The sequence below is a fragment of the Arvicola amphibius genome, chromosome 1 (genome assembly GCF_903992535.2).
Source record: "Arvicola amphibius chromosome 1, mArvAmp1.2, whole genome shotgun sequence".
NCBI lineage: Eukaryota > Metazoa > Chordata > Mammalia > Rodentia > Cricetidae > Arvicola > Arvicola amphibius.
The window spans coordinates 139,215,776-139,233,280 of NC_052047.1; the positions used below are offsets into that span (position 1 = coordinate 139,215,776).

Here is a 17,505-nt window from a genome sequence, read left to right on the forward strand (position 1 = left end):
AGCATTTATCTATGTTCCTTCCTGCAAATCTGTCAGAGTTTATTGAGCTCCAAGTTCCCAGCCCACAAGGTTACGCTTTTAGAGACAGCCTGTAGACCCACATTGCAGTGGGTATTTTGGCTCCCCTGGGACATCTAAAGTCCAGACCAAGGCCCTGCAGTCTTGTGGGCCTTGGGTGGGCAAGAAGGCACTACCTCCAGGTTCCCTAAATGTCCCAAGCAGCTTCCCTGTGCCAGTATAGGTGTGCTGTCATGTTGATAAAGCTGTGCGGGCCTCTAACATGACAGAAAAATGTCACCTAATCAGAAGTGTACCCTGCCTGGAAGGGACATTGATGAATCAGACAGTCTGAGCCTCCTTTGGTGGGTAGTGGCTGTTGTTTGAGAAGGGATTTCTCTGTGTAGCATTGGAAGTCCTAGAACTCACTATGTAGACCAAGCAGTCCTCGAACCCACAGAGATTCTCCTGCCTCTACTTCCCAGTTGTTAAGATTAAAGGGGTATGCATCACCTGGCTTTGGGGATGACTTTTGAGGTTTCCCAGTAGACCACCATTTCTGGGCCACAGCTAGATTTTGACACATTAGATTTTTATTTTTATTATTTTTATTATTTTTATTTTTTATATTGGACAGGGTTTTTCTATGGAGCCCTGGGGTTGACCTGGAACTCTCTCTGTAGACCAGGCTGGAAGTCCTAGAGGTACCTTTCTTTGCCTCCTGAGTTCTGGGACTAAAGCCATTCATTACCATGCTTGGCCGTGAGGCATTAAATTTTGTTATAGACAAAGAAACAGCTCCAATACTTTTTTGTTCTGTGACTCCGTTTAATGCCCCCGGAGAACAGAGGAGGCCGATGCTTTCTACCCTTCTCCTACTGCACCCTTGCAGCTACTGTTTTGAACGCACACCAACCGACCTGACCTTTGAATGGAGTAGGTATCTCGGCACCACACCCAGGTCTGAATCGCTCCTGAGGCTGAGGAGGAGGTATCGCCATTGCCCAGGTGACTCCTGCCGCAGATCGAACAGTTTGGTATTTAGCCACACTCAAGTTGGGAACTGAGTTGTTTTGTCTTGGAAAGTTTCCCGTGTGTACTCACATGAAGATGGAGATGGTCCCATCAGTGGGCACCAACACCTCAGCTTCTGCTCTGAGTGCAGCTAACATCTGTGCTTTAAGAACAAGCTCTGCTGCCCGGGGTACCCACTGGGACACATACTGTACCTACTTTGGTGATGAGTCTTCATCAAGCACCCCTGGAAACCAGTATGAGAAGGGGATACTGAGACTTGAGGGAGAAAAGGCCTGGACAGTGGTAGGTTCTGCCTGCTGCCCATGTTGGTAGTGTCCTCAGCACCACTGAGTACAGGGCCCAAGGTGGGGTGGCTGTATATGTCCCCCTTACCCCAAAGCTGCCAATATGGCATAAGCTTATAAAGAACAAAGTTCTCACGTTTTGGCTAAGCAGTGCTATTTGCAAATGCAAGAGGAGGGGTAGGAAGGTGTAGACTGCTCCAGGCCCTGGAGGCCTCACCTCACATCATTGCTTTGGTGGCTGGCAGGAACCTCATGCCATCTGGCCTCACAACTGGCCATTGCTGGATTAGCCACCTCAAGAACAGGAGATGAGTTTTGCTGGGTGAGAGTTTTCCTCCATCGTGGAACTCAGCTTTTCCCAAGTTTCCCAAGTGAGACTCACTGGCCCTGCCAGGAGACTGGGCAACCTCTGGAAGGTGCCACACCACCCTGAATAAGGAATGCCCAGTCCCAATGACTTTTCGTGCACACACACGCATGTGTGCACGCACATACACACACACACACACACACACACACACACACTCACTAGCTCACTCACAGAACCCCCTTCTGCCACATCCTCAGACACAATTTGCTAAATGTAGTTCAGAGGCGATCAATACAAGCTGAGGGAGTTTCCCACCTTTTTCTAAACAAACACATTCCCGAGGAGTTAGTTTATTCACAGATTGCCGTGAGCACCGATGACCCCCGAGTCCTGTTCTGCCATTCACCCAGATGGCTGTTGATAAAGATTTAGCATCATGTTCTGAGTGTCAGGGTTGTCAGTGGAGCTGAACCATTTGACCAGAAGAAAAAAACGCACCGGGAGCTATTGATTACAACTTCTCGGTGTCACTCGTTCACCAGGATTTAGGTATTGATGAGGCTGCGAGGGAAAACAAGCTTTCTCCCCTGTGGCCTCTGCCCAGAAGAACAAAGGCAAAGTTGGAAGAAATATTCAGCCAGTTCCAGAATCAGAGGGATTCCATTATCGATCGCAAGGCCCCTTCATGTTATTTTTGTTGGAGACAAATCTATGGGTTTGGAAGTTTTATAGCAGTTGAGAAAGGGCTTGCGCAAGTGATGGAACCGGGTATTGGACAAATTAGATTTCACAGCATGAAGATTTCAATGAAGCTGTAATACCACGGGCTCCTTGAGTATCGCTAGCAATCGCATTGCCTGCAGCAGGGGCTGCCAAGAAGAGGGCAGCAATGGTACAGGTCCTTCAGATATGGCCATGGATGGAGCCCCAGTAAATCTTACTGGAGCCCCAGTAAAGAGCTATTGCTAGCCTGACATGAAGCAGGGTCCATTTCTGAAGGTGAGTTGTGTGAGTACGTCGCCAGTCCACCTGCATTCTGTGCCGGCAGTCCCTCGGCTCTGTTGATGCACAGAAGGAAGCAGAGAGAGGCGGGCTTGGTGCTCACTCTGTAATCCCATAATCCCTTGAGAGGGAAGAAAAACGTCAAAGCTGAGAGGTCAGATCTGATATCCAGTAGAATGGTGGAATATGCGTCTCAGTGTCAGCAAGACCAGATCGAGCGGCGTGCCTGTCTCAACCAAAGCTGAGGGTTGGTGTCACCTCACAATCTTCTGACTCTGTGTCACTATCGTAGTTCATTTTTCTTACATAAATCAGTCAGAACGTTCCATTCTCAACACCTTTCATGGCTCCTTTCAAGGCCAAGGTCACAGGCTGTCATCCGCGTATGCCTAGAATGCCACTGCTCACCCCATGCTGCCGCTGGCTGCATGGTCAGCTCTCGCCTTCCCGAGTATCATGCCAGTAGTCCTTAAAACTACTCATAGACCACATCTGCCCACGTCATCATGGTAGCCATCGGAGTCAAAGCAGGAGAAGGTCTGTGAGGTGTGGGAAATTGTGTCCGCGTCTCACATGCTTTGTTGTAAAACAGCGGTGGTCCCAGGTCCTCAGAGTCCCACCACCGCCATGTCAGTCACTCCTCAAGAGAGGCAGTGTGTACACAGAGCCATCAGGAAGACAAGCAGATCCAGGCTCCTGCCGGTTAGAACCTCCGCTTTGTCTCTTATTGGCCAGTGAACTTAAACCCTTGACCTGGGGTGTTGGAGGGCTTCTGGGACTCCATGAGGAAGCCTCACATTAGGCATGAAAAATGCCATGTCAGAAGTGAGGGCTAGAGTGACCCCCATCTGCTGGATCCTGTGTGGTACACCCCAACAAAGAGCATACTCAGCTTAGCAGGTGAATCGTATGGCCAAGGGCACGGGGCGGGGGGTGACCACAGGGATGCCCATATGGAGGCCTTGAGTAATGAGGAAGCAACACCAGGATGCTCAGGTTCCGAGATACAGATCTCAATATTTCATATGCCTGTGCTGGGCAGCTTCCTCTAGATTGTCATCTGACCAGAAGTTGGCCACTGTGTCCCATTTGCTTAGCATGGTAGATAGAAAAGGCAAGGGTGCGTCAGGGATAGATATTAATAAGCCACTGGAAAAGGAGGAAAGAAGAGCAGTGGGATGTGGGTGGTACCCAGCAGCACCTCTGTAAGCATCCCACTGGAGCCCTGCAGGAGTAGCTAGTTCTCACCATGGCAGAACCCCAGAGCAAACCCTGTACGCGTACCTCAGATGACCTCTGACTTGCACACCTGCTCTCTATATTTTCCTGTGTCAGGGCAACTCAGAACCTTCCAGAATGAGCTCCTGAAGCAGATGCTCGTAACTCAGGTTGTGGTCTGTAACAGTGGCCATCTCTGACAGCAGCCACCATAGGTGTGTCACTCCATGTGTTCCCTGGACCCTGGTCATAGTAAGTTCCGTGGGCTGCTGGAGCCACAGTGAGTGTGTGAGCCCTCCTCTAGCCCTCTAGTTAAAGCTCTGGGAACTTCTTGTTAGGATCCCGATCCACAGCATTCTCTGCAGCAGGCACATAAAGCATGTCCCTTCTCAGGACAGGTCTGCAGCCTCCCTGGCAGGCTGAGTGTAGTCATACTGTTTACATGGTTGCCCAGGGAGAGAGGTTGGGTTGGGGGTGGGAGGGCGGTGTCCACATGTGACTTTAGCCACTGTGAGTTTCACAGGTGATGTCCATCTTTTTCTATCCGTGCTCTGACCCAGTAAAGTATAAAGGAATCAAGACACCAGTATATTTCCTTACTGCAAAGAAAGCAGGGTTGGAGGAGATGGCCCAGCCCCGGCATCTTCCTATTGATTCCCACCAGAATGAGGTTCCATCACCAACCCTGCCATTTCTGAGCACACATTGACCTTCTCTGAAGGCAACCAGAGTACAGACAAATCTTCTGCAGACATACTGGCTGTTCTCATTCCTTCCTCCCCTGCGGATGGAGGCAGGTGAGGCCAAAAGTGTCTCTATCCACAAAGCAGAGGAAGAGCCAGCTGTTCAGCCTGCACGGATGATGGACCATGGAGCCTCAGTCCACGTAGCCCAGATACCTGCTCAGTGACCTAGGCAGGTATTTGTCAGTCCCTTGGGGACCACTGGTGAAGGAAATATATTCCCTCTGCAGAGATGAGAATTCCCTGGTCCTCGTTATTGGAGGTCAAAGAATGCAGCCTGGACAAGGTCATAGCCTTGTGGCTACAAGGTGAGAATCAGAGTCCCTCTGGTATGAGCATTGCCCTGTAGCCAAGCCCCTGTGCACACCTGGCATCCAGATCTTTTGGACCCCAATGAAGATGTCTGCAGGTTTGCATCGTGCCAGGCATGAGAAATGGTGGGTCAGTTACTATTATTGGGCTCATGAGATTACAGGCCCCTGTTTTTGAGCTTGTCAGAGTCAATAGGAAGAAACGCCATGTTTGATAACTCACTGGAATCATTTCCCAATTTTTGGTGTGACATTTTGCAATAGCAGGTGACTGGGCAAATGGCTCAGAGCATACAGACCATACACCACAGCCAAAGCACACACATGTCTAGCCATCATCATCCTTAGCACCTTCTGGTGGTCATCTCCTCCTTATACGATAGGGGAGGTCCTTCTGTCTTGGTTAATGAATAAAGAAACTGCTTTGGCCTGTTGATAGGACAGAACTTAGGTAAGTGGGGGTGGGGGATAGGTACTAAACTGAATGTTGGGAGAAAAAAGGGAGGAGTCAGAGAGAAGCCATATAGTCCCGCTGGAGACAGATGCCAGAACTTTAGCCGGTAAACCACAGCCATGTGGCGATACACAGATTAATAGAAATGGGTTAAATTAATATGTAAGAGTTAGCCAATAAGAAGCTAGTAGAGCTAATAGGCCAAGCAGTGATTTAATTAATACGGTTTCTGTATGATTATTACAGGTTTCTGGGCTTTCGGGAAACAAACAAGCGGCCTCCTTCAACACTTACATGTGTGTTTCCACTAAGAAGAGGCCTCCTTTAGAAGAAACCCATCACTTTAGTGTAGAGAGGACCACCAGGACTTAGCTTTAGTGTAGAAGAGGACCACCAGGGCTTAGCTTTGCTCATACCATTAAGGACTGGAGAGCAGCCTGGGTACCTCAGACCGTCTGAGTTGGGAGGCTGCAGAAACCCTGATAAGATCTTCCTAGTCTCCGGACCTTGTTGGGACTCTGGATGTGATGCCAATGGCAGTGTATGCTGGGAAAGGTGTAGACACAGGTGCCGTTGAGACTTCGTGTGTCCCAAAGAAACGGGAAAGAAAAACTCCCAATGCATAGGCACAGCATAAGTTGGCTTAGCCAGCTTTTTTTGTGTGCAAGGCCACTGGGGAATATTCTGTGCATTCACAAAGCAGCCACAGATGGCAGCCAAAGGCATGGCTGTGTTCAAATCAGACTTTATTTACAAAATCAGAAGGTAGGCAGCATCAGCTTCACAGCCATGGTTTACCAACCCCTTGGGTTAACTGGGCCTGCCACCATCCCTGAAGATTCCTGTTACAGATTGGTGATGTCAGACATCCCTGAAGATTCCTGTTACAGATTGGTGATGTCAGAAAGTCTCGTGGAACTCAGAAATGCAGTTCTAACTTGAGTAGGGGACACGTGTTCAATCACCCCTCAGGTGCAATCCGATGTCCTCCTAAACCTTGATACAGAGAATTCCATATCCCTCCATATACCTCAGAACAGATGTCCACCCCCCAAAGAAGACCCTCAGAGCCTCTGTAGGGTACAAAGTGGGGGTACTGAAGGAACCCGCATGATGGCCATTCCAGGAACCTGCTAACTGGAGATCTGCCTGGCAGTGCCGGACAGGCAGGACCTTGTCAGTAGCATAGAAACCTCAGTCTCAGGCCAGACTGACAGTGGCATTCCTGTTTTTCAGGTCCCCATCCTCATCCCCTGCCACCGGGTGATCTGCAGCGACGGCACCCTTGGCAATTACTCTGGAGGAGGGCAGGCTGTGAAGGAGTGGCTTCTGGCCCACGAGGGCATCCCAACTCGGCAGCCAACCTGCAAGGCCTTGGGTCTGACTGGGACCTGGCTCAGGCCGTCCCGTGGCTCCACCAGCTCCAAGCCATCTGGCCGGAGATGAGTGGCTGTTGGAGCGCCGCATGGATGTAAGGCGTGTCGAAGCGGATGTGCGGTGGCGGTCCCACTATATTAAAAGAGCTAGATGTGTCCTGGCAGACGGGAGTTGGCTGCCCTTCCTTGTTTCTACATTTTCCAGCAGAATGAGTTGAGACGCCCCACCCTTGTGCATGTCATCAGCTCCCTTCCCTGCCATGGCTACTGTTGCATTTTTAATGCCTATTAACGTGGGGGTGAGAATGAGAAAGGCCTTGTGAGTCTTAGGGCCCCTTTGCATGAAGGGAGATGCGTCTGACACCTGCAGACAATAGCTAGCCACCCCAGGCTATTCATACTGCACGGCTGACCCCTCCCTAGCGGGACCTCCCTCCCCCCCTCGTCTTCCTTCAAACCATTTATCCTGAGGAGATGGCAGGCCCCACTCAGTTCCTAACACCCCACCCTCATTGGCCGGAGGAGGGACAGGCTAGGAGATAAATACCTGATTGAGGGTCTGCGTTGTTTCTCCACCTGCCAGGAAAGTGTCCTGCATCCTCTATGGCACTGTGGTCTACCATGATGAGATGGCAGGGGGAGTATCTTCCAGAAATGATTTGGAGTACTGAACAGCACACGGGCATGAATTTGGCTGGGCTGGTGCCCTCATAGGCATTCACATCACTTCCCACTCCCAGCTGTTTTTGTTTTCCTCGTCTTTAAATGCTCTGGGTCATATGTAAGTGGAAGGGACATGGTCCTTCTTGGGAGCATCAAGGATCCGGGACCTTAAAGGTCCCAACTCTCCCATGTTGATCTGTTCATTCAAGGTCATCCACAGTAATAGTGGTCAGCTCATGCTGCTACCAGTACTGGAGACTGTCGCCTAATCAACCACGTGGCTCCTTCTGATGCCCTGCAATTACATCATCCTTCCAGCTCTAAAGTGGACTTTTCCTAAAAAAAGTGGGAGGCAAGTCTGGATAAAGAAACAGCCTGTGATTGGAGGAATGAACCACCACTCATGGAACAGAAAGCTAGGTTGTATAGCGGCTTCGCTGAGCGTGGAAACCACCCATGTCATCCGAGATGGAGAGACAGCATCGTAAGGAGCTTGCATTGATGAGCTCAGTGCTGCATGCTGCCTTAGCACCCACGTAAACAAACCCCAGGCCTGGTTTCTGACTTATCATGTCCTTGTACCAGCGGCACTAATTCTGGTATTTTTGTGAAGAGGCATTACGAATGCCACACTTGGTGGGTTTGGTCATCACCTGTCATCACAAAGCAAAGCAGGTCATGTTCTTGTGCTGAGCCCTGTAACCTGTGTATTTTCAGGATAGGGCTGGGCATGCACACTGGCATCCTCCCATCTGGCTTCACCATGGTACTTCCTGCTTGTTTCCCAGAAGGGTCATCTTTTTCTGACATGATCAGCAAGACATGAGGATAGGACTGGAATACCTTGCATCCGAGTAATGCCACATTGATGTCTCTCCAGCACCGATAAGTCACTATCTGGTGCCTTTGTCCTGAAGAGAACAGAATTCTCAAGGAGCTACTCTGGGCCCTGCAACCTCCCGCGCCTTGTGTGTGCCTGTTCCAACAGAGGGCACCGTGGCTGCAGTGTGCTGGGGAGACCCCAGCCTCCTCTCTGCTTAAGGAGTTGAAAGATGGGCATCAGGATTGAACTCAACGGTTTCTGAGCAGCTTCTCTCCGCTGCCATGTGGGCCACCAGGCCAGTGCCGTCTGTGCCTGGGTGGCCTACATAATGGGAACTTTCCTTGTGATCGCTACATTTCCAAACAGATTCAGGCTCTAAGAGGAGCCTGGGGCTGTACAGACATCCACAGCCGAACCCCCAGCATGGGACAGCCACATGCAGCCGGGACACCAACCCCATCAAAGCCGCAAGGGCAACCTGGCAGCTCCAGGTAGCCTGGAATGATGAGCAGGCGGGTTTGGGCCTGCCCTTGGAGCAGGACGAAAGCCGTGCCTGCTCTCCTCTCCGAGGGTTTCCTCGGTGCTGTCATAACAGGCTCCTAGATGCCCCGAGGTAGCCGTTGACAGCAGCAGGACTCGCCGCAGTGACCGTGTACTGCTCCAAGGATAAACTCTGCAGAGGCTGACATGAAACGCCGGCACGGTCGCCTGGAGCCGCTCTGGCTCAGGGTTGCAGCGCAGCTTGTGAAAATAAGAGGAAGAGGAAAGGCATAAAGAGTTACAAAAAAATATTTTCCAAATAAAAAGAAATGTTGAAACAAGAAAGCTGTGTTCTTTGGCCTTGGCCCCGGGTCCCCCTCACCTATTGAGTCTCCATGGCCTGAACTCCTGCGCTTTGAATGCTGAGACGGAGGCCCGCGCAGCATGTCAGCTGGCGCTGCACCGAGGCTTCTGCCAGCCTCCCTGTCATCTTGCCACCTCCATAAACCATCGTGGCCAAAGACTCAGACCTCACTGACAGCAGAATAGATAGATGCCATTGCTCGTGAAGAATGCTGAAACGCGGAAGTGCATGTGTTTTCCCCAGTAAGGGAGTTTCTTTTTTCTTCATTATGAAAGACACACACCGCCCACTTACCCATGTCCTGTGGCCTTATCTGGTGAGGAAGAAACAGGAATGCAAGCCTAACTTGTTTTCTGCCCCAAGTAGGGAATCTCCAACCTGGAATAAGGGCAGTCTAGGGCTTGGAAGCCATGTTCCTGTAAGAAGCATTATAGGATAAAGGGGTTGTTCTTTGAGATTCTAGAAGCAACAGGTGAAGGCAGTGAGTACTTTAAAGGAAAGGACAGACTTGCTTGGGAGGTAACTGGATGAGTTTCTGGAATGTTCTTCAGGTCTCTAGAAGATCCATACTCCTTGATGTCTTCCAGTATACCTCTCTCATCCATAGGTCCCACTCCCTACTACTGCCCTGTTGCTCCAAGTCCCCTTTTTAGAAGGGACCTAATATACCTAGCACTGATACAGTCATACTGAGCCCTCAGCCCTGTCAGGACAACGTTCCCCTGTGAGCACATAGGGAAAAAAGCCCACAGCAGGTGTCAGTGGCAGGGGAGGGTTGCGGACCATCTCCAGCTTCTCAAGGTCACTGAAAACTAGGTAAAATGCTGCATGTATTCCACCGTGTGCCCAAGTCTAGTCCTCAGGAACAAAATGTCTCTGTGGATCTCAGTGTCAGCTCAGACCTCGACGCTATCAGTGATCAGGGAATGACAGCTGAATCTGTGTGAAACCCTTCCTTTCCCTCAGGAGCATTCGGGAGAACCTGCTCCCGGAGAGCCCGGTGCTCCTTTGATTTCAGACATTGTATGGTAGGACTCTGGAGTGATAGGCACGTTGGCTTACTATATGAGCCAAGGAGGGCTTCCTTTTACCCTGAAGATTTTCCTGGAAGTCCACTTAAGAAGCGAAAACTTCTGCAGCTTCCTCCTGTTGGGAGAGGTCTCGGTCCCTATGTGTCGCATTTATTCATGTCTCACAACTATGTCACAGAGGGCAGATAGGGCCCCTGGGTGGGAAGCTAAATTTCTTTGGTCTCCTTCAAGCCATCCCTGTACGCCCTTTGTCTTCATGAACATTATATCAAAGTCTGTATTTAAGAGTCTAGAATTAACAGAGTGCAGACAGCCACACAGGATGTAGTTGGAACTGTTGGAGAGGCAGAGGCAGGAGGATGGTAACTTGAAGGCCAGCCTGGGCCACTTAGGAAGACCTATGTCTTACATACCATTTTTTAAAAAAGCACTTGTGAGGTGGGAACAGGAGGATGGAGGCCAGCCTGGTCTACCTAGCCAGTTTCAGGAGGATGGAGGCCAGCCTGGTCTACCTAGCCATTTTCAGGCTAGGGAGGACTGCATAGGGAGATACTGCAAAACAGCAACCAAAAAAAAAAAAAAAAAAAAAAAAAAAAAAAAAAAAAAAATCCAAGGAAAAAATTGAAAAATTAAGATCCTGGCATTTTCACTTGAACAGTTTGATAAAATTAAATGAGACTCTGTAAAAGGCTCCCTTCAGGTCCCATTGTCTGTCTGTCCATCTGAAACAAAGGGAATGTGATAGCCAAAAGCCAGCAAGAGCCCAGAGAAACCGTAGGTTCCGACATGGCTCCAGGTGACCAAGCACGGGCATCCGGGGCCTCAGAATGCCGGGACCCCATGGCTCCAGCTGCTGACAGATGAAAAACGCCTGGTCTCCATCACACAGGGCCTCTCCAACAAGAGTCTGTGGTGGGATTGGGGGCCAGAGTAGATGAGGAAATAGGAAGTGGATGCTGGGCCGGGAGGTGCAAATTGACAGCAGGGCCCAGCCTGACAGCGCCTCTGATTGATGAGAGGACACTGTTAACAAGCCTTTAAAGTTTCTCATTAATGTTTTTTTTTTTTCACTGAAGAGAGCCACAAGAAAAAAATTCCACATGGACGGTAATTAAGATCGATCCTGTACAGTATGGTGCTGGCGCTGTTGGGAGCCTTTAAAAGAAGAAAGCAAACTCTCCTATTAAACACTCATTTTCAGGCTGCCAACTTCTGGGTTATTGAAGCCCCATGCCATGTGCAGGAGGCACATTGTGTGGACTAGGGTGGTGGTGGGCCTCACAGGGAACCCGTTTTCACTGACGACACCGAATGGAGCCTCCGCCTTTCCATTGCCGTGATCTCTGATTGAGGGGCCCAGGTGACGGCAGCTCTCGGCCAGTCCCACAGAGTGTAGAAGCTGGCTCTGCATGACATGTGTGAAACTCCAAGAGATTCCGACCCTGGAGCGAGGTGGAGGGCAGAGGAAGGAGCCGCAAGGTTAGGAATCATGTCTCTCCTTGTGCACACCGGCAGCTGCAACCCAGGTCTCCTTGCTATGCAGCATGAGCTATGTGTGCCTCCGGGTTCATTTGTTGACTTAGATGAGGAGGAACCCAGCTGGAGAGGAGACCAGTGTTCAAACGCTCAGTACTGTGGGACACTGCAGAAGTGCTGCTTTCATGTTTGGATTGTCATGGCTACAGGGCATGTGTGAGATTTTCAGACGCTATGGCAGGGGGTGGGGGCATGTGGGTGACTCAGTGGAGTCTTATCAGGAAGTCCACCTAGTAAAGTTGACTCTAGAATCTCCCTTTCTTGGGCCCTGTAGGGAGATGGGGTCTAGCCTGACAGAGTGAGGGAACACATAGGGAATGGGAACATTGACAAGGCCTTGATGTCCAATTTCTGAGAGACAAAGAATATTTCGACATCCAAACCATCCCATCAGACTAGCAAGACTCCTGGGAATCCTGTCAGCAAAGGTGGCTCTGAAGACCCTCCATCCTGTAGTTCAAGGTCAGCCCATGCTAGTACGTGAAGCTGAGCAGCCAACCCCTCACTTAGCACCCACTTGCCTGGTCTAAGGAGTTGTCCCTAAGATGCCCCCTTCCTAGTTGCCAGGACATGAGAATTCTCACTAAAGTAACCTTCTCCTATGCCACCATGTTGGGCTACTATGGAAAAGATTTTCTTGAATACAGGCAACTAATGTACATCACAGATTTTGCACGGCGATCCTGAACAGCAGGCATGGAGTTCTGACTAGAGTCCTCCCCTTTGGTAGGTTTTCCTGGGACGTATCTGGACAGTGGGCTCCTTCCTGGCTGGTTGCTCCACTCAATGCACAAAGCTCCCTGAAGGAGCCTCAGATCATAGGAGTGATTGATTGGTCAATAGCTTATGTGGATTCCTAGCTAGCTCTTACATCATAAATTAACCCGTTTCTATTAATCCATGTATTGCCACAAGGCCGTGGCTTATTGGAAAGGTTCCAGGCATTTGTCTCCTTCAGCAGCTACATAGTGTCTCCCGGACTCCAACTGCTCTCTATATATATCTCTGTTCAGATTTCCTGCCTGGCTTTACTCTTCTAAGCCATTGGCCAAAACAGCTTCTTTATTAGCCAATGGTAATAAAACATATTCACAGTATACAGGGAAATCCCACATCATCTCCCATTTTCTATCTTTGTGAGACTAAATTTTTAAATCTAATTTATCTTTTATCATAACTAAGGAAAACTATAACTATCTAGTCTTCAACTCCATCAAAGACTCCAGAAGAATATAATATTACCTAAGTAAACAGGAAGTGCATTGTAAGCAACTTCCAAAACTCTAGAATTGATAGGGACATCTTGCTGCCTGAATAGTCACCCAAAGTTCTTCTGTAACATTGGGGCATCCATCTTCAGCCTACAGGCCATAGTATCTTGCAGACTTTTCCATGAAGCAGGAAATTTGAAAGACTGTTTTGTAGATGGAGCGCAATCTGTAGATGGAGCAGCGGGCTGTGTCCCGCCACCCGGCTAGCTTCCCACCCGAAATAATTACACAGAAACTGTATTCATTTAAATACTGCCTGGCCCATTAGTTCTAGCCTCTTATTGACTAATTCTCACATCTTGCTTTAACCCATATTTAATAATCTGTGTAGCACCACAAGGGGTGGCTTACCAGGAAAGATCTTAACCTGCGTCCATCACAGAGAGGAAAGGCATGGCGACTGCCTAACTTCCCTTCTTCCCAGCATTCTGTTCTGTCTACTCCACCTATCTAAATCCTGCCCTATCAAAAAGTCAGGGCAGTTTCTTTATTAACCAATGAGAGTCCTCCATCACCGTTTTGCCGATATTGGCAGTTTGTCAGTCACTTTATTCTGTATCCTACAGAATGCCTGGCAGACTCTTTCTTGGCAGGAATGCTGAAGGACCATCTCACCTCTTTTGGGAAGTTCAGCGGTCATTTTTCTGTGGGTCCTGCATGTCAAGTTAATACAGCATACCATCAGGCAGTTCTAGCAATTTCTTGCAGTTTCTTGCCCAAATGGCTAACAAACTCTATAAGAAGCCTCTTCAATGCCCATCATCCTCTTGAAGTAGATTGGTGCTGCCAGGAGCATATGTGTCTCATTGTCATGAAAAATCCTAAGTTATTAAAACATTTCAAATACCATATTCTATAAGTCTTTGAAGTGTTAAAGATTATCTATCTAGCTGAAATATATCTCTGTATATCTAGAAAACGTAACTAATCTATTAATCTATAATTCTTAATTATACATTGCATTTTTAAATGAGTTATACAAACACAAAACCTTAAATAAGAGCAGAAATACATAAATACAATATAGCAAAATCAACCTTAAATTTATATCAAATGACCAAGATCCATACCAAAGCAAAATATGCATCTGTATATGGCATCCCCCTTATTTTTTTAACCAACCCTTTTAAAATGAAAACAAACATTTATAAACTATCATTTTGGGGATTTGGCCATAGTTTTCTTCAAACTCTTTCCTGCTGTTTGTTGAAGGAAGTATTTGGGGGGGGGGGTTCACAGAGACCTTTCAGGGGGTCTTGATCCATCAAGCCACATTAGCCTGGAAGGAATCCACAGGTTCTTGTCTTCTGTGGAAACAAAAGCAGAACTTCTTTTCCAAAGCAACATATAAGACCCAAATTTTGAAGTCAAGATAATATATATGTTGGTTTAGCTTAGCAGCCCCCAGAATAAAATATCACTCTGCAGTCAAAAAATTCAAAGAAAACACAATAGTATACATAATCCAGACTCTCTGTGTATATTCCATCTTTATGTGACTTATTTTTCCTTACTCTTTTAATCTATGACTGTCTGTACTCTTTTATATTACTTTTAATGTCTCTTTAAAAACTTTGTTCTATTTTTAGAACTATTTTTATGACTGCCTATACTCTTTCTTCTTTCTTCCAAGCCTGTGTACATTTATCCAATACTGTGACCCATTTAGAGGTCTTTTTTTTTATCTGAATCTGTCTGTATTGCAAATCTGTAATCATTTTCTGACCAAGAGAACTTTTTTTTGGTTTTTCAAGACAGTGTTTTGCTGTAGAGAATGGTTTTTTTTTAAATGCTAAGCAGGCATGGCTAGGACCAAGTCCATGGCCTTGCCTGTTTGCTCTGCCCAGTCCAACATGGTGGAGGTATGTTTACCAACTCTGTGAGCCATGCTTACTGTCCCAGCTCCAGGGATGCAGTGGGTCTATATTGCCATTAAGCAATTAGTAGCAAACTGCTCACAAGCCCCATTTTTAGTGTAGAACCTCCCAAAAGAGCCAGAGTTTTGTGCTACCAGCATGAACCAGGAAGCTGGCTCTTAAAGAAGCCCTTCAGTTTTTGCTGCTAATGATGAGTCAGAAAGTCTTCTCATAAAGGAATCATGCCTCTGTTATCTTTAGCGAACAGAACCTGCCTGAGAAAATGCTGCTACCAAGAAGTCATACTTAACTCTGTTCTTTTGTGTCTAGAATTCCTTCCCAAGCTCCCTCAGGTTTTATGTGGATGTAGTTGCCTCACATTGGTGCCATTATGTAAATGGAGACTGCTTGTTCATTCCTGGTTGCTCAGACTTGAATAATCACACAGAAACTATATTAATTAAAACACTGTTTGGCCAATAGCTTATATGGATTCCTAACTAGATCTTACATCTTAAATTAACCCATTTCTATTAATCTGTGTATTTCCACAAGGCTGTAGCTTATGGGAAAGGTTCTGGGCATCTGGCTCCTTCAGCAGCTAAATGGTGTCTCCCTGGCTTTTCCCACTTTCTCTCTATAGCTCTGTTCTGACTTCATTCCTGGCTTTACTCTGCTAAGCCATTGGCCAAAACAGCTTCTTTATTAACCAATGGTAATAAAACATATTTACAGCATACAGGGGGGAAACCCATATCATTGGTGCACTCGATACAGCTCTGGTCTTGGGCTCTCACCCATTGTGTGTAGGCAGTATTTTTACCCACGGAACCAGATGCATTCCAGCAAATGGAACCAACCAGTCCTGTACCTTCCCAACTCCACAATGTCAGGTCTGGCCACTATCTCCATGCCCAGCTCAAAAGCCCCACAAAACTCAGTATCTATATCCTAGAGTTTCCCCAAAGAACCAGGCCCTGGAACATCCCTGTCCCACCTCTACCCAGATGCTTTTCAGCTTGAGAAGACAGAGGCACTAAAAGTTTATATAAGATTAAGTCTAGAATGGTCTAGCAGGTGTAAAGGAGAACCATAGGCATTGATGGCTATTCATGATTCCGAAGACCATGGAAGGGATCTAGGAGGTTGGAGTTGAAGCTGGTTACCCCAAAGATAGCCTGGTTGTTTTTACCACTTCTTAAGGATGGCCTCTGTAGGCTGAACATTTTCCTTGCAATCTTCCCTTGATGTAATCATCTTGGACAGAAGCTCCTAAGATGGGAATAGGGTCATCTTTTTGTCTCCCTGAGAATAGTTAGGTAATAAGGATGAAATGATTCCCAACCCCAGTAGCTCACCACCAAAGTCCTTGTTATCCCTGCCAATGAGACTGTGGTGACAGTCTCAGGTATTGCTAGAACTAACAAAAGATCTCCAAAGATCAGAGGCTCCAAGGATACAAGGGATAAAAGCAGTTAAAAGTCATAAGAAACACAGCCAGACACCACTGAAATTCTCTTTATCAGACAAGGAAATGGATTAACCTAGTTATCAGTGAGAGTAGGTATGAGTCTGCCTGGAATAATAGGAGGCTAACTGGCTCTTCCTATTCTTACAGGAAGAGGCCCATCCTACATAGTGGTAAGTGGGAGAAGATAGAGTAGGATGGCATCAAGTGGGCTTCTGATTGTGTGCACTGAATAAGGCTTTACAGAAGATTACAGTAGTTATGTCTGTAGCTAATGGCCATCTCTGCAGGCAATTTTGCCTTCTTCATACCTAACCAACCATGCCTATAAGCATGACTGTGCACATAGTCCATCATTCTGTATGTGTACTATATGGTCAGGGAAAGTAGGCAGGCTTCATTTTTGCAAAGAACATTGGATAAGAGCTAACAAAAGGTCTCAGTAAAACACCTGATTCTCCAGCCTGATGGTCTGAGATTGTTCCCTAGAACTCAAGTGCATGAGATAACTGACTCCCAAAAGATATCCTCACCTCCATGTGGGTGCCACCCACACTCACACACATCGTGCATGCACATTTTAAAAAGTACTTTTTTTAAAGAGGGAAAGAAAATTGGTGAAGCTGTTTGTGGTGAATAAATCTGGTCATTTCATGTATCTTGGAGACTGGAGCAGAGGAATCACAAGTTCAAAACTTGCCTGCGCTACAATGTAAGTTCAAGCCCAGCCTGAGAAACCTATCTCAAAATGAACAAGTAGGAAGACTGAGAATATCAGGGAGTGGTCAAGCACTTTCCAAAAGGCAGAGAACACTAGGCTTAATGTCCAATGCTGCACAGACACATGAGGACCTGGACCCATCCCCAGTAACCTCTTTTGCTCCCCTACCCCTTGCTGCCCAACACTGTAAGAGAAAATCCTGGTGAGAGGGAGAAGTGGTACCCATGCATTTCCCACAGCCACTGCTCTCTTCCTGGAGCAATGAGAACCACAAAGCATCCAAATGGAGGGCTCCAACTTTAGGCAGCCAATGGGATCTCGACCACCAAGATGGTGGAAGAAGACAGGCAGGTGAGATATCCTGTACTCTTCCACAAATGAACTCTTCCCTTGCAGAAAGGGCATGCCTGCTCGTTTTCATCTGGAGATGAGTGTGTCTTTGAAGAGACTGGCAGTAAGTAATGTGGATGGCCGTCTAGGCCTGGGCAGCTCCTGGAGTGTGAGCTTCAAGCACGTGTTCCCTTAGGGGATTCCATTTGTAGTAAGACATTGTTGAAAA

General features: G+C 47.7%; 1 protein-coding gene across 2 annotated transcripts in view; it reads left to right on the forward strand.

Moving 5' to 3' along the window:
* The window catches only part of Mgmt (O-6-methylguanine-DNA methyltransferase), a 243,004-nt gene extending 236,107 nt beyond the window's left edge, over positions 1-6,897 (forward strand). For both annotated transcript variants that reach the window (XM_038344073.1, XM_038344081.1), the window contains one exon: positions 6,594-6,897. In XM_038344073.1, the coding sequence (XP_038200001.1) occupies positions 6,594-6,803 (210 nt within the window). In that variant the 3' untranslated portion in view covers positions 6,804-6,897. The remainder of the gene's footprint in view (positions 1-6,593) is intronic.
* Positions 6,898-17,505: the final 10,608 nt, after the last annotated feature.